At 47.3% G+C, this 21,998-nt stretch overlaps 1 protein-coding gene across 4 annotated transcripts in view; it reads left to right on the forward strand.

Annotated features, from left to right (window-relative positions):
* MFN2 (mitofusin 2) overlaps positions 1 to 14,071 on the forward strand; it is a 34,025-nt gene extending 19,954 nt beyond the window's left edge. For 3 of the 4 annotated variants that reach the window (XM_038746231.1, XM_038746229.1, XM_038746230.1), the window contains 9 exons: positions 20 to 141; positions 1,269 to 1,395; positions 2,431 to 2,535; positions 2,811 to 2,913; positions 3,679 to 3,899; positions 4,754 to 4,909; positions 8,288 to 8,484; positions 11,076 to 11,210; positions 11,653 to 14,071. In XM_038746231.1, coding sequence (XP_038602159.1) covers positions 20 to 141; positions 1,269 to 1,395; positions 2,431 to 2,535; positions 2,811 to 2,913; positions 3,679 to 3,899; positions 4,754 to 4,909; positions 8,288 to 8,484; positions 11,076 to 11,210; positions 11,653 to 11,722 — 1,236 coding nt within the window. In that variant the 3' untranslated portion in view covers positions 11,723 to 14,071. The remainder of the gene's footprint in view (positions 1 to 19; positions 142 to 1,268; positions 1,396 to 2,430; positions 2,536 to 2,810; positions 2,914 to 3,678; positions 3,900 to 4,753; positions 4,910 to 8,287; positions 8,485 to 11,075; positions 11,211 to 11,652) is intronic. The other variant, XM_038746232.1, reaches the window with a different exon arrangement.
* Positions 14,072 to 21,998: the final 7,927 nt, after the last annotated feature.

Here is a 21,998-nt window from a genome sequence, read left to right on the forward strand (position 1 = left end):
ATACCCTTGCTTCACGCAGGAGTGCATCTCCCAGTCCGCAGTGAAGACTAAATTTGAACAACACACCGTCCGAGCCAAACAGATCGCGGAGGATATGCGCCTCATCATGGACTCTCTGCAAGTGGCCGCTCAGGAGCAGAGGTGAGTCGAGCAAAGCCCTGCCTGGAGATTGAATTTCCCTGGAGAAGGTAGGGGACGACTCCACTTGAAGTCTTCACTTGGAATTGTATCCTGGGATTTGCATGGTGGGAACTCCCAATCCTAAAGTCCACACTGGAAGCCCCCAAAGTGTGAGCATTTTCCAGGGAGCCTCAGACACCTTGGGTACAGGGCTCCCCAGGACAACTGAATGGGTGGTCCCCTGGCTTTCTCAGTGTAGCTCCCCCCACCTGCTGAGGTTGAAGCACTTAGTACAGTGCTCTGCACCCAGTAAGCGCTCAATAAATATGATTCAGTGAGGGAAGTAGAGCAGGGATTAGAGGACAACCAAGCACAGTTTTTCCAAGCATCCTAATGCCACTGCCCAAGACAGAAAAACTGGGTTGGATGGACAGTCGGTCTGACCCAGGATTGACATGGCTCAGAGTGCTTCGGGTCGGTGTTTGGGGGTTGTTTTATTTGTTGTCTTTTGCCCTGCTGTTGGAGTAATGGGAAAGGCACTACTCTGAAAGTCAGGAGATCCGGGTTTTAGTCTCAGGGCCTGTTCCATCAGTGGTGAAGGTTTCTGACCAAAGGCCGTTCCACGAGGTGGACGAGCCTAGAGGGAATTCTTGACAAATAGCTGGCCAACGTGGACATTGAAGAGCATAGCAACTCCCGGGGGAACATGGTGCTACAGAACTGTGTCGGCACTATGCTGCGAGTGATTTGTCATAAATGGAGCCTGCGTGTAAAAAAAACCTTTGAGTGTGCCTTGCAATATGCTGCATCCCTGCTCGATTGTTTCCCCCTTTGCCCCATCTGGAACGTGACTGACAGGGACAAAAGGGTGTTAGAGGCTCTGCCAAACCACTAGCTTTATAATCAATTTTTCCACATGGGTTCCCTATCCTGGGACTCATCCCTCCCTGCCTTTAGGTGACTCCCATCACCACCATCTGATTCTCTTATATTCTGGAGAAATCTTCAGCATATTCTGGGTTTTCTTTGTGTGACGTAGCCTATATAATGTGGCTGTTACACACTCTATAACCCTTAATTCTAGGGTTACGGAGGCTCAGAAGACGGGTGAGGAAGGGCGTTTCCCAACAGATGTTGTGTTTCCTCAGGGTTTACTGCCAGGAAATGCGAGAAGAGCGGCAGGACCGGTTGGGTTTTATTGACAAACAGCTGGATCTCCTGACCCAGGACTACAAGTTTCGAATTAAGCAGATCACCGAGGAGGTGGAGCGGCAGGTGGGAAGCTCGTTGTGGTCAGGGAATGTGTCTGTTTATTGTTATATTGTACTCTCCCAAGTGCTTTGTGCAGTGCTCTTTGCACAGCAAGCACTCAATAAATAGGATTGAATGAATGCAAGTGAGGCAGTAGGGTAGCCCTCTGGCCAGATTGGACCTGGGAGAGGCTGAAACCAACTAGGGATCAGTTCATACCAGCCTGTCACTGGGGCCATGACAGACTTTTGCTACTGGGTGGTGGTTTGCCAGCTGAAAGGAATGGCTTTTGCCCCTTCATTCATTCATTCATTCATTCAGTCAGTCATATTTATTGAGCTCTTACTGTGTCCAGAGCACTGTACTAAGTGCTTGGGAAGGACAAATCGGCAACATATAGAGACGGTCCCTACCCAACAGCGGGCTCACATCTAGAAGGGGGAGACAGACAACGAAACAAAACAAGTTATTAGGTTTTAATGGATAGTGGTAATAATAAAACTATTAAGAAAAAGACAGTATGTGAATTGTTGATTTTCAGTGGGCTCACAGTCTTTATCGAGTATCCCAGAATATTTCCATCTGCACCGCTGGTCCACAAATGGCAGGAGAAACACCCCCTTCCTCTCCCCGCCCCCCCCCACATATCCTGCCCCCACCAAAATAATAATGATAATAATAATAAGCATTGTCAAGTGCTGTTCTAAGCACTGGGGAAGATACAGGTTAATCAGTTTGGACAGAGTCGCTGATCCCACATGGGGTTCATGCTCTTATTCCCCATTTTACAGATGAGGTAACTGAGGCCTAGAGAAATTACGTGACTTGCCCGCGGTTACCCGGCAGACACGGGGCGGAGCTGGAATGAGAACTCAGGTCCTTTTGGCTCCCAGGCCCGTTATCTAGCTACCAAACCAGGCTGCTTCATTCATTCAATCGTATTTATTGAGCGCTTACTGTGTGCAGGGCACTGTACTAAGCGCTTGCTTCACCCACCTTCTGGCGGGTCCCGGTTTGGACTCAGCTGTCGTGGAAAACATGGGATTCTGTGCTCTACAGGTATCAAACGCAATGGCCGAAGAGATCAGACACCTGTCGGTCCTGGTGGATGACTATCAGATGGACTTCCACCCATCTCAGGTGGTGCTCAAGGTTTACAAGAATGTGAGTCCCCTCCCCACTCCCCAGTCTCAGCCCTGTGTTCACTCTGCACACCCCAACCTCTCGTGCCTTTTTCCCTCCGAAGCGCTCGTGCTGGAGGTAAATGGGGGCCCCGTTAGCCGTACCGGATTCCCGTCGAAGCTGCCTTAGCAAACGGTTGGTCCTCCGACCTAGTGAACTCCAACAGCCTCTCTCCCGTGGAAGACACACGATCCCATCTCTTAGGAATGGCAAGTTTTGGGATCTTGGCCTTCACGGTCTCACGCTTGCTATTTCAGGAACTGCATCGACACATCGAGGAAGGGCTAGGCCGCAACTTGTCTGACCGCTGCTCTAACATCATCACGGGTTCCCTGCAAACCATGCAGCAGGAGATGATAGGTCAGTGGTGCTCGTGGGCTGTCATTGAAGAACTGGGAGAAATGGGGGGAAACCAGAACTCCAGGAGGATGAACTGGGGGAAATGGGGGGAAGCCAGAACTCCAGGAGGATATGGAGCTGGGAGAGCTCGTCTTCATTTAGTGATCTGTAGTTAGATGCCTTCAGGGATTTGACAGATTGTCATTAGTCTAGCTGCAAAAGGCTTTGGGTGATGACTTAGTTGTAGCACTAAGAAAAGGGGCATAAGTTATCTGTATCTGGCATGTTGATTATTACCAAAAGCCGTAAAGCAATTCTGTCAAGGTTAGTCTGTATTCCACCTGGAACTGTGGACGTGTGGAAACAGGACATCTTTCTGGAGAGAGCTCTGAGGTTTAGCTACATAATAAAATAACCAAGTGATGGAGTGGATACCATAAATCATAGCAACAGTATTTACTTAGTGTGCACAGTTCACGGGCAGTAGGTCTTTGCTGTCCTTAGCTTCAGTGCTGCATCACATTTTCAATGTCAGTCTACATTCCTGGGAGAGAGGGAGGAAGGAGGAGGATGGGGTGGGGGAGGGAGGGAAGGAGAATGAATGAATATGAATGCGTGCATGTGCTTGCGTACATGCAAATTCTTGCAAGCTGCTTTACTAGCTATTGAAATTCCAGAGATATTGATGCCATTTCCCTACCTAGCCCCTCTTTTTAGAGTTGGGAGTTAGGTGATCCACCTACTCCCTCTCCCTCCCTCCTCCTCCCTGGTTCTGCCCCAATGCAGATGGCCTGAAGCCCCTCCTGCCACCCTCCTTACGGACGCAAATCGACATGCTGATCCCCCGCCAGGGCTTCGCCCTCAGCTACGACCTGAACTGCGACAAGCTCTGTGCCGATTTTCAGGAGGACATTGAATTCCACTTCTCTCTTGGGTGGACTATGCTCGTGAACAGGTTCCTGGGACCAAAGAACAGCCGCCGGGCCTTAATGGGCTACAACGACCAGGTAAGCCAAACCACCCGGGGCCAAGCCCCGGACCGGCCGGGACCTTTCCAGTCCACCACCCCTCCGCCTCGCGGGGCTGGCTAGAAACGTATCAGTCCAGTTGCGTGGCCGTCAGGCTGGTAAGCCTCCAGGAAGACCTGGGTCCCTTTATTAGCAGGGGACAGTGAGTCCGTTTAAGCCCATCTGCCTGTCTTTCTTGCTCCCCCCTCCCCAATGGTTCATTACCCTCTCACATGCTTGAGACAGAAGAAAACGCTTCCCTGAGCTGCCTAGGCTTTCGTTCCTTTCATTCATTCAATCGTATCTGTTGGGCGGTAACTGTGTGCAGAGCTCTGTACTAAGCGCTTGGAAAGTACAATTCAGCAACAAATACAGAGAATCCCTGCCCACAGTGGGCTCTCAGTCCAGAAGGGGAGAGACAGACATCAAAACAAGTAAACAGGCATCAATAGCATCAATATAAATAGTTATAGCTATATACACACACCATTAATACAAGTAAATAGAATTATAAATATGTACATTTGTACACGCAAGTGATGTGGGATGAGAAGAAGGGTAGAGCAGAGGGAGCAAGTGGGGCCTCCTGGAGGAGGTGAGCTTTCAGTAGGGCTTTGAAGGGAGGAAGAGAGCTAGTTTGGCGGATTTGAGGAGGGAGGGCATTCCAGGTCAGAGGTAGGATGTGGGCCGGGGGTCGACGGCGGGACAGGCGAGAACGAAGAACAGTGAGGGAGTGGAGGGTGAGGGCTGGGCCGTAGAGGGTGAGAAGGGAGGTGAGGTAGGAGGGGGCGAGGTGATGGAGAAGTTTGCAGCCAACAGTGAGGAGTTTTTGCTCCTCCTTCCTGTCCGTCCAGATTCAGCGGCCCTTACCTTTAACCCCAGCGAACCCCAGCATGCCGCCCTTGCCCCAAGGCTCTCTGACCCAGGAAGAGCTCATGGTGTCGATGGTGACTGGCCTAGCCTCGCTGACCTCCAGGACCTCCATGGGCATCCTTGTCGTCGGGGGAGTGGTGAGTCCAGCCGTCCGCGTGATGCGGTGTGGGGACCCCAGGCCCCAGGGGCAGGGCCAAGTTCTGGCAGCTTTGCACCCCTTTATTTTCAGCTTGCCCAGGAGCGGTGACCAGCTAGGGCACTTGGGGTTGGGGGCGGCGGCGGGCAATCACCTTTGCAGCTCTTAAGCAGAGAGCCTGGAGAGGGGAAGGCAGGGTTAACAGAGGGGAGGATCTCCAGTCAATCAGTCGTATTTATTGAGTGCTTACTTTGTGCAGAACACTGTACTAAGCGCTTGGGAGAGGACAACAGAATTAGTAGTCCGTGGCTCAGTGGAAAGAGCATGGGCTTTGGAGTCAGAGGTCATGGGTTCAAATCCCAGCTCCTCCACTTGTCAGCTGTGTGACTTTGGGCAAGTCACTTCTCTGGGCCTCAGTTCCCTCATCTGTAAAATGGGGATTAAGACTGCGAGCCCCCCGGGGGACAACCTGATCACCTTGTAAACGCCCCAGCGCTTAGAACAGTGCTTTGCACATAGTGAGCGCTTAATAAATGCCATTATTATTATTATTCCCTGCCATAACACTGTTGGGTCGGGACCGTATCTAGATGTTGCCAACTTGTACTTCCCAAGTGCTTAGTACAGTGCTCTGCACACAGTAAGCGTTCAATAAATGCGATTGAATGACTAACACACCCACACACACTCACACATACATATACTTGCATATGTCCCCTTGACGTCCCCTCCCCTTCAGCAGGAAATGTGTCTTCCGAAAGTGAGAGTCAAAGTAAGGAGCAGATTTGCCAACACTTCCCTGCTTGGATTAGGGGAGTGATAATCCCAGGGATGGTTTACTCTCACCCCATTTACTCTCACCCCATCCTACCTGCCTCTGTACAGACTCACTCCTGAACTGTGCAGTCATGCAAATACTACTCATAAGTCATCATTTAGAAAGAAAACCCACAAAGGACTTCACTTTTATAGCCACGAAGCAGCCAAACTCCCAGTTACTCTTGATTCTCCCACATCTGATCCTCCACATTTTGGAGGGTTTAGAAGAATGGTCACAGTCCCCACCCCTGTGTTTGAGTGAATGCTTTCAAGTGTGCTCAGTGCCTCTGTATTCAGCACTTGGTAGAGTTCACCAAAAGCCAAAGTCTCTAGGGGCTTGCACTGTAATGGCCGTGAAGCTGATATCTGAAACTATGTGCTGAGCACTGTACTAAGCGCTTGAGAGAGCCCAGAGCAACAGAATTAGCAGACATGTTCCCTGCCTTCAACGAGCTTAGAGTCTAGAGGGGGGAGACAGACATTAACATGAATAAATAACATAAATAAATAAATAACGTGAATAAATAATTTGTAATATATAATTTAAAGAACCGTCCAAAGTCACAGATTGAGGCGCATAGGCATAGGGAAACAGCGTGGCTCAGTGGAAATAGCACGGGCTTTGGAGTCAGAGGCCGTGGGTTCAAATCCCGGCTCCGCTACTTGTCAGCTGTGTGACTTTGGGCAAGTCACTTCACTTCTCTGGGCCTCATCGGTAAAATGGGGATGAAGACTGTGAGCCCCTCTTGGGACAACCTGATTACCTTGTATCTACCCCAGCGCTTAGAACAGTGCTTTGCACATAGTAAGCGCTTAACAAATACCAATATTATTATTATTATTCAGAAGGGAGAGCGAGCCGGGGAAAAGAGCTTAATTGGGGAGAGCCTCTTAGAGGAGATATGACCTCAGTAATGCTCTGAAGGTTTAGAGAGTGGTGGTTTGGCATTTATGGAGTGGGGAGGGAGTTCCAGTTGAGGAAGATGACATGGAAGAGGGGTTGGCAGTGAGATAGACAAAATCAGGGCACAGTGAATAAACTGGCACTAGAGGAGCAGAGTGTGCGGATTGGGCCGTAGGAGGAGATTGGTGAGGTAAGGTGGGGCAAGCTGATTTAGTGCTTTAAAACCATTGGTAAGGAGTTTCTTTTCAATGCAAAGTTTGATGGGCAGCCATCGGAGGTCCTTGAGGAGTGGGGAGACATGAACTGAATGTCTTTACTGAAAAACGGATCGTGCAGCAGAGTGAAATACGGACTGGATGGGGAGATACAGGAGGGCCGGGACGTCAGCGAGGAGCCAGATGCAGTGGTCAGAGTGGGCTAGGACAAGGGCTTGGGTCAGCATGGTAGCAGTTCGGTTGGAGAGGAAAGGGCGGATTTTAGCAATGTCGTGAAGGCGGAAGTTAGATTTGGAAATCGTCTGCATAGAAGTGGTAGTTAAAGCCACGGGAGCGAATGAGTCCTCCGAGGGACTGGGCGGAGAGGGAGAATAGAAGGGGACCTGGGACTGAGCCTCGAGGGACCCCCACTGTCAGAGGGTGGGAGGCGGAGGAGGAGCCGTCAGAGCGATAGGAGAACCAAGGGAGGACAGTGTCAGTGCACATACCACCTATAAGTCATCATTTACAAGGAAAACCCACAAATGACTGCACGCTTATAGCCATGAAGCAGTTGGGCTATAAATTTTGATTCTCCCACATCTGACCGTCAGTGGCACCAATGTCTGAAACTACTCCCCTCACCTTCAAAACCCTCTTAAGCTCACATCTCTTCCGAGAGGCCTTCCCTGAGTAAGTCCTCATTTCCCCTTCCCGCCTTCCCCTCTGCTTTGCTTCTGCATTTGGCTGTGTATCCCTCAAGCACTTTGATGTTCACCCCAGCCCCACAGCACTTCCGTTCATGTCCTTATACTCTATATTTCCCCTAGCTGTAATTGCCTCCTCCTCCAGACTGTAAGCTCATGGTGGGCAGGGAATGTGTCCATTTATTGTTGTACTCTCCCAAGCGTTTAGTACAGTGCTGTGCACACAGTAAGTACTCAGTAAATACTGTTGATTGAATGAATGAATGATTTATTTTCAATCCTGTCTCTCCCTTTAGACTGTAAGCTCCTTGTGGGCAGGGATTGTGTCTGCCAACTCTTTGGTATTGTACTGTCCCAAGTGCTTAATGTAGGGCTCTGCACAAAGTAAGTGCTCAGTAAATACCATTGATTGATTAATGCCCCAGGGAACAGGGATAGGTGTTGAGGCCAGGCTTGCAGACCTGATCTGGTGCTCAGGAAGTATTTATTAATGGCATAGTGGGAGTCAGGTCATGGGTTCTAATCCCAGCTCTGCCACTTGTCTGCTTTGTGGCCTTAGGCGAGTCACTTCACTTCTCTGTGCCTCAGTTACCTCCTCTGTAAAGGGGATTAAGACTGTGAGCCCCGATTTTCTTATGTCCACCCGAGCACTTAGTACCAGTAAGCGCTTAACAAATACCCGAATTATTAACCGGTGCTCCGAGTGTGATCTGTGTGGTGGCCTGACTGCGCCGATTTCCCCTGGTCCTCTGCAGGTGTGGAAGGCAGTGGGGTGGCGGCTGATCGCCCTCTCCTTCGGGCTCTACGGCCTCCTCTACGTTTACGAGCGCCTGACCTGGACCACCAGAGCCAAGGAGAGAACCTTCAAGCGCCAGTTTGTGGAGTACGCCAGCGAGAAGCTGCAGCTCATCGTCAGCTACACCGGCTCCAACTGCAGCCACCAAGTGCAACAGTGAGTCCCCTCCCTCCAGCCTCAGCTTGCCGAACCAAAGCCCCTCCCTCAGACACTCTCCTGGGCCTTAGGGGATGGCGGCTGAGCTGCTGCTCAGGGCCCTTGCCCCCACTACTGCTAAAATACTTCTCATGCCCTGGACAACAATCATCATGGTATAGGTTATTCATTCATTCATTCAGTTGTATTTATTGAGCACTTACTGTGTGCAGAGCGCTGTACTAAGCACTTGGGAAGTACAAGTTGGCAACATATAGAGACAGTCCCTACCCAACAACGGGCTCACAGTCTAGAAGGGGGAGACAGACAACAAAACGAAACATATTAACAGAATAAAATAAATAGAATAGTAAATATGTACAAGTAAAATAGAGTAATAAATCTGTACAAACGTATATACAGGTGCTGTGGGAAGGGGAAGGAGGTAGGGCGGGGGGGATGGGGAGGGGGAGAGGAAGGAGGGGGCTCAGTCTGGGAAGGCCTCCTGGAGGAGGTGAGCTCTCAGTAGGGCTTTGAAGGGAGGAAGAGAGCTAGCTTGGTGGATGTGCGGAGGGAGGGCATTCCAGGCCAAGGGGAGGATGTGGGCCGGGGGTCGATGGCGGGACAGGCGAGAGCGAGGCCCAGTGAGGAGATTAGCGGCAGAGGAGCAGAGGGTGCGGGCTGGGCTGGAGAAGGAAAGAAGGGAGGTGAGGTAGGAAGGGGCAAGGTGATGGACAGCCTTGAAGCCGAGAGTGAGGAGTTTTTGCCTGATACGTAGGTTGACTGGTAGCCACTGGAGATTTCTGAGAAGGGGAGTAACATGCCCAGAGCATTTCTGCACAAAGATGATCTGGCTTACTATGTGCCAGGCACTGTACTGAACTCTGGGGTAGATACAAGATAATTAATTGGGTTGGACACAGACCCTGTCCCCCGTGGGGCTCACAGTCTTAATACCCCCAGATGAGGAAACTGAGGCCCAAAGAAATTAATGATTTGCCCAAGGTCACACAGCAGACGGGTGGCAGAGCCTGGTTTAGAACCCAGGTCCGGGCTCTTTCCACTTTTGGCCCCAGTGCCATCTTCCCCCGGGCTGCCTGTTGCACCCCCTGTGCCAGGAATACCACCGATGCCCCCCCAGCTGCTCGGCCTCCTCCTGTTCGCCGGGCAGTAGGGAAGAGGTCCCTCCCCGCGGCTGGCTGGGACTTTGAGGTTTGGAAAATGGCGAGGTGTGCTTTATTTCCCCAACCAGCCTCTCCCACCTGTATTACTCTGTCCAGTCCAAATGCTCCGAGCTGAGGGCGGGCCGGCCGGCCCGGAGGTGGGGAGGAGGCCTGAGGAGAGCGCCCTGTCCCTTCAAGTCTTAGCAAGACCTCCCCTGCCTTTTTCCAGTCCCAGCGGGGAAATTGTCCACTCATCTCTTGAGTTTTTTCTTAGAATTCTTGTTTCTGCCTGATAAGAGTCTCCTCTAGGGTCTGCTTGGTCTCCAGATAAGAGAGGCACACACAGTGAGGTGAACACACAACAAAGTGTCGTTAGACAGACAAATGAGGGCAGGGAATAAGTTCATTTTCACCAGACGCAAGAGTTGAGGTGAGCTAATAGGGGTCATGGCAGGAGTTAGGTAAGTGAAGGCCAGGTTTGGACAGGATGTTAAAAGTGTTATTCTAATCGACTGACATAGGATTGCTAGTTGTATGGTTTTTGTGCCACCTGCTTTCAGTTTCCATTCAGTCGTATTTATTGAGCACTTACTGTGTGCAGAGCACTGTACTAAGGGCTTGAGAGAGTACAATGTAGCAGTGAACAGGTGCATTCCCTGCCCACAATAAGCGTACAATCTGGAGTCGAGTGTACGGTCATTAGCAAACATTTCTTAGGCCCAGGAAGCTCATTATGGGCAGGGAACTTGTCCACTAATTCTGTTGTTTTGTACTCTTCCAAGCGCTTAGTACAATGCCCTCACGTGGTAAATGCATAATAAATACCATTGAATGATTGATATCGCTGTATTCCCTACCCCACATCTCCCTCCAAAGAGATGAACTTTAAGGTTCTTTCGTGCAGTTGACCCAATACGTCCCTTAACAGTTTTTGGGCTCCTGGAGATTTTTAGGCGTCAGGAATCCTTCTTGGACCAGAGCTGGTGCAGGAATTAGTCAGGAAACAGGGTGTCAGGAGATACATGGAAATTGAAATGATCCCGGATCCCTCCGCGGGTGAACTCCAGCCTCTCCCGGTCCTCCTTTTCTCCCCAGAGGGAACCTAGACCCTGGCCTCGGAAGGAACCCGCTTCCACTCTGCCAGCTCTTGACTCTTGCCTCCCAGAGAAGCAGTGTGGCTCAGTGGAAAGAGCCCGGGCTTTGGACTCAGAGATCATGGGTTCAAATTCCGGCACCTCCAACTGTCAGCTGTGTGACTTTGGGCAAGTCACTTAACTCTCTGTGCCTCAGTTACCTCATCTGTAAAATGGGGATGAAGACTGTGAGCCCCCCCCCCCCCCCCATGGTGGGACAACCTGATCACCTTGTAACCTCCCCAGCGCTTAGAACAGTGCTTGGCACATAGTAAGTGCTTAATAAATGCTATCATTATTATTATTATTATTATAGGGAGCTCTCCGGGACGTTCGCTCATTTGTGCCAACAAGTAGATGTCACTCGGGAGACTCTGGAGCAGGAAATTGCTGCCATGAATAAAAAAATTGAAATTCTAGATTCACTGCAGAGCAAAGCAAAACTGCTCAGGTAAGGACACTCCTGGACAGGCTGGGTCGGGGGGGGGGTGGCATGAGACTCAATCCATCAGTGGTATTTATCGAATGTTTACAGCGTGCGGCGCACTGTACTAAGCGCCTAAGGGACTCATAATTACACAGCAGTTTTGGACCTATTGCGGGTCTCAATGCTTCAGCTGTCCCGTTAGACATAATAATAATAATAATGGCATTTGTTAAGCGCTTACTATGTGCAAAGCACTGTTCTAAGCGCTGGGGGGGATACAATGTGATCATGCCCTCTTGACATATCTCCCCCCTCATGGATCCCCCTCTTCTCTTCCCTCTTTCTTTCTCTGTCATGGGTCTGAGACTTCATCTAGTGGAGAAGACCACAGAGTATCCCCAGGGGTTCACCTGGGACAGGCTGTGCTCTGCTCCAGCCTCCAGACCACAAGGATTTCTTTTTGCAGGAATAAAGCAGGTTGGCTGGACAGCGAACTCAACATGTTCACCCACCAGTACCTGCAGCCCAGCAGATAGTTTGGGGAGCCCAGCCCCTGAGGATACACAGAGAAGAAACGGGGATGTCCGTTCCCAGCCGGAGTGCCGCGAAGGACGCCCCGAACCCCACGCTCCGAGGAGTAGACCGCCAGTTATTGTGTATAGCATCTGCGTGAGTGGTAGCTTCCCGCTACTGTGTTGAGCCCTCACACACTAGTTATTTATTTCTCTCCCTGCCTGCTTTTGGAATTAGGTGGTTTGCAGGAAGAATTTTTGCCTCACACCCATAAGGAGACTTGATAAAAAAGACTGTAGTACTGAGATTTCCTTTAAAACCCTCATTGTCACTTCTAACTCAAGTTTTAATTTATTCCGAACCATTTGGTCACTCGATGAGTTCTCCCTCGAAACTTCTGGTAGTCCGGCCATCTCTTTGAATGGCGGAAGCGCAAGTTCAGTTGTGCCACTCTAAGGGTATCAGGCAAAGTAAGTTAATCGCCTGAACTCTGACTCCCGCTCATGAGGAGCTGCCCACAATTCCAAGCTCCTCCTCAGCTTAAGTACAGCTTGAGAGAGAATCACTGCTCTTTTTATAAGCCCTACTCCCTCCCCCCCAGGATTAATGTCCCTAATTGGACTAGCCACAGTCAGGTTTAAGTCCCGTACATCATAGGAGAATCCATCCGTGGAAGAGTTTTTGCTTCGGCTCGCTTCATCTTTAGGATTTAGTCTCCCCTCACTTTGCAACTCTCAGTCTTCCGTCAGACAGCTCTTTGTCAGCAGGTTTGATTTACTTCAGCAGCCCAGGGCAAGAAGGCTTCCATGGGGACAAATCTTAGCCAGTCCTCAAGCTCGTCCTGGAGTTGCCCCAGTGACTGCAGTTGGCAACTCAGGCGTAGAGTTACACGACAAAGCACGTGTCTGTGTGTGTGTATGTGTGTGTTTGTGCAGGTGGTTTGGACATTTGTCGCCGTGACCCGGGTGATGGACTTTTCTTCCACCCTCCTCCATGGTGGGTGAGTGAGTCTCGGTGGCTAGACGTCGTTTGCGTTGCGCTCTTAGGTGACTCTGCCGACGTCAGAGTTTCTTGGACTGAATTAAAGAAAGCAGAGGAAAGAAGGTCCGGTGGACACTGTTGAGGAGGAGGAGAGATGCTTAGGCAGTGAGGATGTATAAAGGCCACCCTGTCCGTTGCCCATCACCACCTTTTCCCCAGGATGATGATGGTCAGACGGAACCCAGTTGGCCTGGTCGGTTTGGACTGAGAGTCCCCCTGGCTTGGGCTTTCCACGAAAAACTGAAACTGCCCGAGTCTCCCCCGCTTCATTTAGCTTAGGGCTAAACCAACCTATCTGCATTGCTTCCCATTTAGTGCCAGTTGACCCTCGGGCTTAGATGGCAGATTGGGAAAACCCACTCACCTGACCAGCTTGGTCCCCTGGAGCAGGGTGGCATGGACCGGTGCCCACCCTTGGGTTCCATTTCCTCTAAAGAATTAAGATTCGGAAAGACTCTTTGCCCACCTGGTTGGGTGGCGCGAGATTCTCTAATCCGGGATGCGGGAGAGAGCCTCAAAGGCTAAAAGCATTTTGCAGTTGAAGAAGCTATTTTCAGACAGAAGAGCTCTGCTACAGGAGGGTACTTTATTTGATTTTCAAATCTGCCCTTCCTCCCCTCCTCTCCAGCCAAGTCCTTTGTTGACTATTTGGAGATCACTTTGAGGAATTGGTTTTTTGGCTTTAGTTCATGTCCTAAAAAGAGCAGGTTGCTAGGTGGCTATCTTGATTTCTCTGCTGCCACCCCAAATGTTGTGAGCCAAAGTGACTCAAGAATAGCTTGGTAGTGTTGTCTTACTGTCCCACGGATAGGATTTTGCTATCTCTTTGTTCCCACTTGCTCCAAGAACCATGATCTCCAATCTATAGGAAGGAGCAAAAGAATAGAACTCATAAAACAGGATAAAGAAACCTAGAGAGAAATATAAAGCTTGGCCTCGTAGCCACCTGCATTTATAAAATCAGTGGAACTAAAAAACACAACTGTCAATCAATTTTTTTTCTACTTCAAAATAAAATGCACCTGCACCTCTTGAATGTAGACTCGGGGAATGAACTAAGGGGATTTCGAGCCTCTTATCCAAAAAATGGTTAAGATATCATCCTAATGGAGGCAGGCCCTTTATGAAAAAAAAGTTTGACGAACTGCACTTTATTTTAATGCTGCTAACCTTTTTCTCTTGCTTTTACGTTCAATTCCTGGGGTGCCAAGGCCCACGCTTGGCAGTGAGTTTTCTCTCTGTTGTATTTAAGGTGAGGGAAGTGCATGAATTAGTCCTGTATCATTGCAAAGAATATGGAAAACCAAAATTAAAAATGAGTTGGAAAACCATTTCCTGGAGTTCACATCGTCTGTTTAAATAGTTTGAGCGGCTCTTGGAAAGCACTGCAGTTGGAATGATAAAAAGTCACACTTGTCTGCTCCGTGCGCTTAACCACTCTGTTGCCCGAATTTCCTCCTCCATAAATTGGGGACTAGACACCTGCTCTCCCTACTTCTGTTGGGAACCCTATGTGGGACAGGAACTGTCTGGCCCAGCAGTTGGCACATAGTAAACACTTAATAAATCCCATTCCTGTTCTTAGCACATCTACACTAGTTGCTCAGTGTCAACTTGATTGGCACAGAGATTTTTCCTGGCTTCTTCCTAATTGGTTCTTTAAACAGAATGGGTTTTTCCAAGCCAGGTACTGTGTTTTGGGAGGAAAGTGATGCGTCTCGCAAAGCAAAATGTCGTGGTTGATTTTAAACACATTAGAGTATTTCAGAAAATATTAATAGAAGTCCTCTTCATTTCTCTCTTGAGGGAAAAGTGAGTTGTGTACCAGAGTTGAGAAGCAGTTACTTTGATTTATCCAAGAAATTTAGAGTTAAGAGCCATAAACAGACGATTTGTCTCTTGGGTGCATTCAGAGGACTGTGTGATTGATTATATTACCATTATATTTTAGAGCCAGATTGTAACTACGGAAGCGCCTGTTTTTCTGCTCTGACCATTACAAAAACAAGTACCGTATTGATTATATTACCCTTATATTTTAGATCCAGATTGTAACTACTGAAGCGCCTGTTTTTCTGCTCTGACCATTACGAAAACAAGTACCGTATTGATTATATTACCCTTATATTTTAGATCCAGATTGTAACTACTGAAGCACCTGTTTTTCTGCTCTGACCATTACAAAAACAAGTACCGTATTGATTATATTACCCTTATATTTTAGAGGCAGATTGTAACTACTGAAGCGCCTGTTTTTCTGCTCTGACCATTACAAAAACAAGTACCGTATTGATTATATTACCCTTATATTTTAGAGCCAGATTGTAACTACTGAAGCGCCTGTTTTTCTGCTCTGACCATTACAAAAACAAGTACCGTATTGATTATATTACCATTATATTTTAGAGCCAGATTGTAACTACTGAAGCGCCTGTTTTTCTGCTCTGACCATTACAAAAACAAGTACCGTATTGATTATATTACCATTATATTTTAGAGGCAGATTGTAACTACTGAAGCGCCTGTTTTTCTGCTCTGCCCATTACAAAAAGTACCGTAAAGAGGGGTCTCCAGAGAAAGAACTTTAAATTCCCTATCTTGGAGGCCTGATCAGCTCTGTATTTCCAGTTTAAACATGACTAATACACTGAATAAGGCTTCATGAGAATTTTGCTTTCTGGAGAATTAACTATAATGCATGTCATTCTAATTAGTCATTTTTTCTCCTGTTCAGGTCATAATGGGATGGTTTAGGGTTAGGGTCACTCAGACCCATTTTCTAAATAGTTACAAGAATTTGCATTTGAGGTTCAGGGGTCTGAGCCTTGGAAGGAAATAAACCTCCAGATGGGTGGATGTCGGGTTTGGCTGCCCAAGTAGGTGACGGTTCCATTTGATTGAGATGCCGAGTCAATGCAAAGTCCGTCCTGAACAGCGGCGTCATCGGAATTAACTGATGGTCTGTTTTCCAGGCCCCTTAAATGCCTCTCCGGTTTTGGATCATTCATTCTGTCGTATTTATTGAGCACTATCCTTCTCAAACCTGCTAGCACTTACTTCCTTTAGTATTATAGATGTCATACAGGGTGCACACTTGGCTCCCATAGCGTCAGCTTGCTCACTGCTCCCTGATTTCATCCATTTCGCCACCCACCCCTTTCCTGTGTCCTCCCTCTATCCTGGAACTCTCAATAAATACGATTGATTGATTGATTGATTGATTGGAACTCCCTCCCGCTCCGTGCACGCTAGACCACCACCCTCCCAACCTTCAAAGCCTTAATTAACTAAGGTCACATCTCCAAGAGGCCTTCCCAGACTGAGCCCCTTCCTTCCTCTCCCCCTCGTCCCCCTCTCCATCCCCCCATCTTACCTCCCTCCCTTCCCCACAGCACCTGTATATATGTATATATGTTTGTACATATTTTTTTACTCTATTTATTTGATTTATTTGTACATATCTATTCTATTTATTTTATTTTGTTAGTATGTTTGGTCTCTGTCTCCCCCTTTTAGACTGTGAGCCCACTGTTGGGTAGGGACTGTCTCTATATGTTGCCAATTTGTACTTCCCAAGCGCTTAGTACAGTGCTCTGCACATAGTAAGCGCTCAATAAATACGATTGATGATGATGATTAAGCCCTTTATTTCTTGGCTCCCTCTCCCTTCTGCACCGTCTATGCACTTGGATCTGTGACCTTTGGGCATTTGATAGTCACCCCATCCTCAGCCCCACAGTGCTTATGTTTATACCTATAAATTATGTGTTACAACTTATATTAAGATCTGTTTCCCCTTCCAGACTATGAGTTCACTGTGGACAGGGAATGTGTCTACTAATTGCTGTATGGTACTCTCCCAAGCGCTTAGTACAGTGCTCTACAGATAGTAAGAACTCAATAAATACCACTGATGATCAATCAACCATATTTATTGAGCACTTATTGTGTGCAGAGCTCTGTACTAAGTGCTTAATACCATAAAAAACACAATTATTGTTTTATGTACATATACACATACATATACATACATATTCTGTGTGTGTGTGTGTGTGTGTATATATATACATTCATTCAATCGTATTTATTGAGCGCTTACTGTGTGCAGAACATTGTACTAAGTGCTTGGGAAGTACAAGTTGGCAACATATAGAGACGATCCCTACCCAACAGTGGGCTCACAGTCTAGAAGTCTATATATGCAGCGTGGCTCAGTGGAAAGAGCATGGGCTTTGGAGTCAGAGGTCATGGGTTCAAGTCCTGACTCTGCCACTTGTCAGCTGTGTGACTTTGGGCAAGTCACATAACTTCTCTGTGCCTGTTACCTCATCTGTAAAATGGGGATTAAGACTGTGAACCCCCCATGGGACAACCTGATCACCTTGTAACCTCCCCAGTGCTTAGACCAGTGGTTTGCACATAGTAAGCACTTAATAAATGCCATTATTATTATTACTATTATATAGGATTATGTTTTGTGCAGTGTGGCTCAGTGGAAAGAGCCCAGGCTTTGGAGTCAGAGGTCACGGGTTCAAATCCCGGCTCTACCAATTGTCAGCTGTGTGACTTTGGGTAAGTCACTTCACTTCTCTGTGCCTCAGTTACCTCATCTGTAAAAGGGGGATTAAGGCTGTAAGCCCCACGTGGGACAACCTGATCACCTTGTATCCCCCCCAGTGCTTAGAACAGTGCTTTGCACATAGTAAGCGCTTAACAAATACCATCATCATCATATACATGTAAATTGGTATACATATATATACATAATGTATTTTTAATGTATAGGAACAGTAGAGTTGTCTCAAGGAGGATTGCGGAGTTATAACAAGAGGGTAGAATTCGGTCAGAGCCTGGATCTAGCATCTAGCTTTATTTCTATTTTATTTCTATTTATTCTGATGACTTGACACCTGTCCACATGTTTTGTTTCGTTGTCTATCTCCCCCTTCTAGACTGTGAGCCCGTTGTTGGGTAGGGACCATCTCTATATGTTGCCAACTTGTACTTCCCAAGCGCTTAGTACCGTGCTGTGCACACAGTAAGCGCTCAATAAATGCGATTGATTGATTGACAGTAAGCACTCAATAAATACGATTGAATGAATGAATGAATGAATTCCTGCCAGCTGTGTTCAGCTGCCTGGAAGCGGAAGTGGAGGAATTGGCAGTGCAGGGGGTTGGTTGGTGGTGCAGGGGTTAAGAAAGGGATGGGGGACAGTGGTTGGAATCTAGATAAATCAGTGGATCGATGAACCAATCCATCAGGGGTACTGAATGTTCACTTTCACATCTAAGACTGACGGAAATTGAGGGGTGATGGGTCAGGAGTATGTCCGGCACAGTTGGAGGTGAGCCTGGTTTTTGGGAGCCTTGGGATATGAGTGAGGAGGAAGGATGTTCATTCCGTAGTATTTATTGGGCAATTACTTTATGTAGAGCACTGTACTAAGCACTTGGGAGAGTACAAGGTAACGGTAAACAGACATTCCCTGTCCACAACGAGCAGAAGGTTGTGGTTGAAAAGTGATGTGTCAGAGTTGGTGAGATTAAAGAGATAATGATGGTACTTGTTAAGCTTACTATGTGCCAAGAACTGTCCTAAGTGCTAACTAAGCACAGTTCTAAAGCACTAGATACTGCTTTAAGATGATTAATGTGTCCAAACTGATGGTGGCCGAAGTGGGACAGAGCTGAGGAAAGAATGGCAAGGTTAGCCCCTAATTCCCACTTGTGTACTCTTTCCTAGCACTTAGTACAGTGCTCTGTTCATAGGAAGTGCTTAATGATAGTTATGGACAAGGAACGTGGTTCCCGACTCAGTTGTATTCCCCCAAGTGCTTAATATGGTACTCTGCACACAATAAACGCTCAATAAATATCATTGATGATTATTATTACTGTACTCTCCCAAGCGCTTAGCACAATACTATGCATACAGTAAATGCTCAATAAATACTACTGATCTTACCATCTTACCTCCTTCCCTTCCCCACAGCACCTGTATATATATATATATATATGTATGTATGTTTGTACATATTTTTTACTCTTTATTTTATTTGTACATATCTATTCTATTTATTTTATTTTGTTAGTATGTTTGGTTTTGTTCTCTGTCTCCCCCTTTTAGACTGTGAGCCCACTGTTGGGTAGGGACTGTCTCTATATGTTGCCAATTTGTTCTTCCCAAGCGCTTAGTACAGTGCTCTGCACATAGTAAGCGCTCAATAAATACGATTGATGATGATGATGATGATTACTTAGCAGTGGGTTTGGCACATAGTAACATTCATTCATTCGTATTTATTGAGCGCTTACTGTGTGCAGAGCACTGTACTAAGCGCTTGGGAAGTACAAGTTGGCAACATATAGAGACGGTCAGCTTAACAGATACAATTATAACTATTACTCTATTACTCTACTTATTACTCTATTTATTTACTTATTACTCTACTTATTTATTTATTACTCTATTTTACTTATACATATCTATTCTATTTATTCTATTTTGTTAGTATGTTTGGTTTTGTTCTCTGTCTCCCCCTTTTAGACTGTGAGCCCACTGTTGGGTAGGGACTGTCTCTATATGTTGCCAACTTGTACTTCCCAAGCGCTTAGTACAGTGCTCTGAACACAGTAAGCGCTCAATAAATATGATTGATTGATTGATTAATAGATTTCCTATTACAAGCCAACCCATGCCGGTGGTGGGATTTCGTCAGCTACGTGTATATATGTACATATTTATAATTCTGTTTATTTCTATTAATGATGTGTATATAATTATAATTCTATTTATGTATATTGATGCCTGTTTATTTGCTTTGTTGTCTGTCTCCCTCCTTCTAGAATGTGAGCCCGTTGTGGGCAGGGATGATCTTTATGGTCTCTAGAGAAGCAGCATAGCTCAGTGGAAAGAGCCTGGGCTTGGAAGTCAGAGGTCATGGGCTCGAATCCCGATCCTGCCGCTTGCCAGCTGCGTGACCTTGGGCAAGTCACTTCTCTGGGCCTCAGTTCCCTCATCTGTAAAATGGGGATGAAGACTGTGAGCCTCACGTGGGACAACATGATTAGCGTGTATCTACCCCAGCGCTTAGAACAGTGCCTGGCACATTCATTCATTCTTCTATTCATTCAATCGTATTTATTGAGTGCTTACTGTGTGCAGAGCACTGTACTAAGCGCTTGGGAAGGCCAAGTCGGCAACATCTAGAGATGGTCCCTGCCCAACAAAGGGCTCACAGTCTAGAAGGGGGATTTCCCATTTCCCTCTAGATTGATTGATAGAAGGGGGAGGCTTCACATAGTACATAGTAAGCACTGAACAAATACCAACACTATTATTATTTGTTGCTGTACTTCCCAAGCGCCTAGTACAGTGCTCAGCCCGCAGTAAGCACCCAATAAATACGGTTGAATGAATGAATCAGCTCAGGGATCAAAGGCCGCTGTTACAGTCGCACCCGGGTCTAGGCAGGTGCGAGCGTGGGGGAGGCGGACGGGACAGTTTCTGGGCACATTAACGAAAATCCTCCTCTTTTAAGCGATGACGTTTGGTCCTTTCCCGAGCACTTAGTACAGTGCTCTTCACACAGAAAGTGATCAGTAAATACGATTGACTGACAGCTGACTGACTGTTGCCATGGCTGAGAAGTCCAGGACAAAAACTCCTCACCATTGGCTTGAAAGAAGTCCACCAGCCTGCCCCTAACTACTTCACCTCAATTCTCTCCTTCTACAAACCAGCCCGCACACTTCTCTTTGGTGCCAACCTTCTCATTGGGCCTCCATCTCACCTGTCTAGCTGCCAACCTTTGGCCCACGTCCTGCCCCTGGCCTGGAGTGCCCTTCCTCTTCAAATCTGACAAGCAATTGCTCTCCTCCCTTTTAAAGCCTTACTGAAGGCATATGAAGGCCTTCCCAGACTGAGCCCCTTCCTTCCTCTCCCCCTCCCCATTCCCCCTGCCTTACCTCCTTCCCCTCCCCACAGCACCTGTATATATGTGTATATGTTTGTACATATTTATTACTCTATTTTACTTGTACATATTCTATTTATTTTATTTTGTTAATATGTTTTGTTGTCTGGCTCCCCCTTCTAGACTGTGAGCCCGCTGTTGGGTAGGGACCGTCCCTATATGTTGCCAGCTTGTACTTCCCAAGCGCTTAGTACAGTGCTCTGCACACAGTAAGCGCTCAATAAATACGATGAATGAATGAATGAATATGTATATATGTTTGTACATATTTATTCTATTTATTTTATTTTGTTAATATGTTTTGTTGTCTGTCTCCTGCTTCTAGACTGTGAGTCCGCTGTTGGGTAGAGACCGTCTCTATATGTTGCCAACTTGTACTTCCCAAGCACTTAGTACAGTGCTCTTGCACACAGTAATTGCTCAATAAATACGATGAATGAATGAATGAATGAATGAATATGTATACATCAATCAATCAATCGTATTTATTGAGCACTTACTGTGTGCAGAGCACTGTACTAAGCGCTTGGGAAGTACAAGCTGGCAACATATAGAGACAGTCCCTACCCAACAGTGGGCTCACAGTCGTTTGTACATATTTATTACTCTATTTTACTTGTACATATTTATTCTATTTATTTTATTTTGTTAATGTGTTTTGTTTTGTTGTCTGTCTCCCCCTTCTAGACTGTGAGCCCTGCTGTTGGGTAGGGACCGTCTCTATATGTTGCCAACTTGTACTTCCCAAGCCCTTAGTACAGTGCTCTGCACACAGTAAGCGCTCAATAAATACGATTGAATGAATGAATATGTATATATGTGTGTACATATTTATTACTCTATTTTACTTGTCCATATTTATTCTATTTATTTTATTTTGTTAATTTGTTTTGTTGTCTGTCTCCCCCTTCTAGACTGTGAGCCCGCTGTTGGGTAGGGACCGTCTCTCTGTGTTGCCAACTTGTACTTCCCAAGCGCTTAGTACGGTGCCCTGCACACAGCAAGCGCTCAATAAGTAACGATTGAATGAATGAACAACGCGGTAACGGCTTTAAAGGTGCCTCCCCCCTCCAACGGAGCATGCGCCAACTGCGCAAAGACGAGGCTCCGCCCACTCCGATGAAGCCCCGCTCGACCAATAGGCAGCCGAGGGTAGTCTTGGCCCCGCCCCTCCCTGGCCGAAGGGAACGCGGTGCGGCGCTCTGGTGAAGCCCCACCCCCTCCCGCGCCAGACCAATAGGCAGCCGAGGATGGGCTAGGCCCCGCCCTAATGGAACGTG

This window comes from Tachyglossus aculeatus, chromosome 5 (genome assembly GCF_015852505.1).
Source record: "Tachyglossus aculeatus isolate mTacAcu1 chromosome 5, mTacAcu1.pri, whole genome shotgun sequence".
NCBI classification, from domain to species: domain Eukaryota; kingdom Metazoa; phylum Chordata; class Mammalia; order Monotremata; family Tachyglossidae; genus Tachyglossus; species Tachyglossus aculeatus.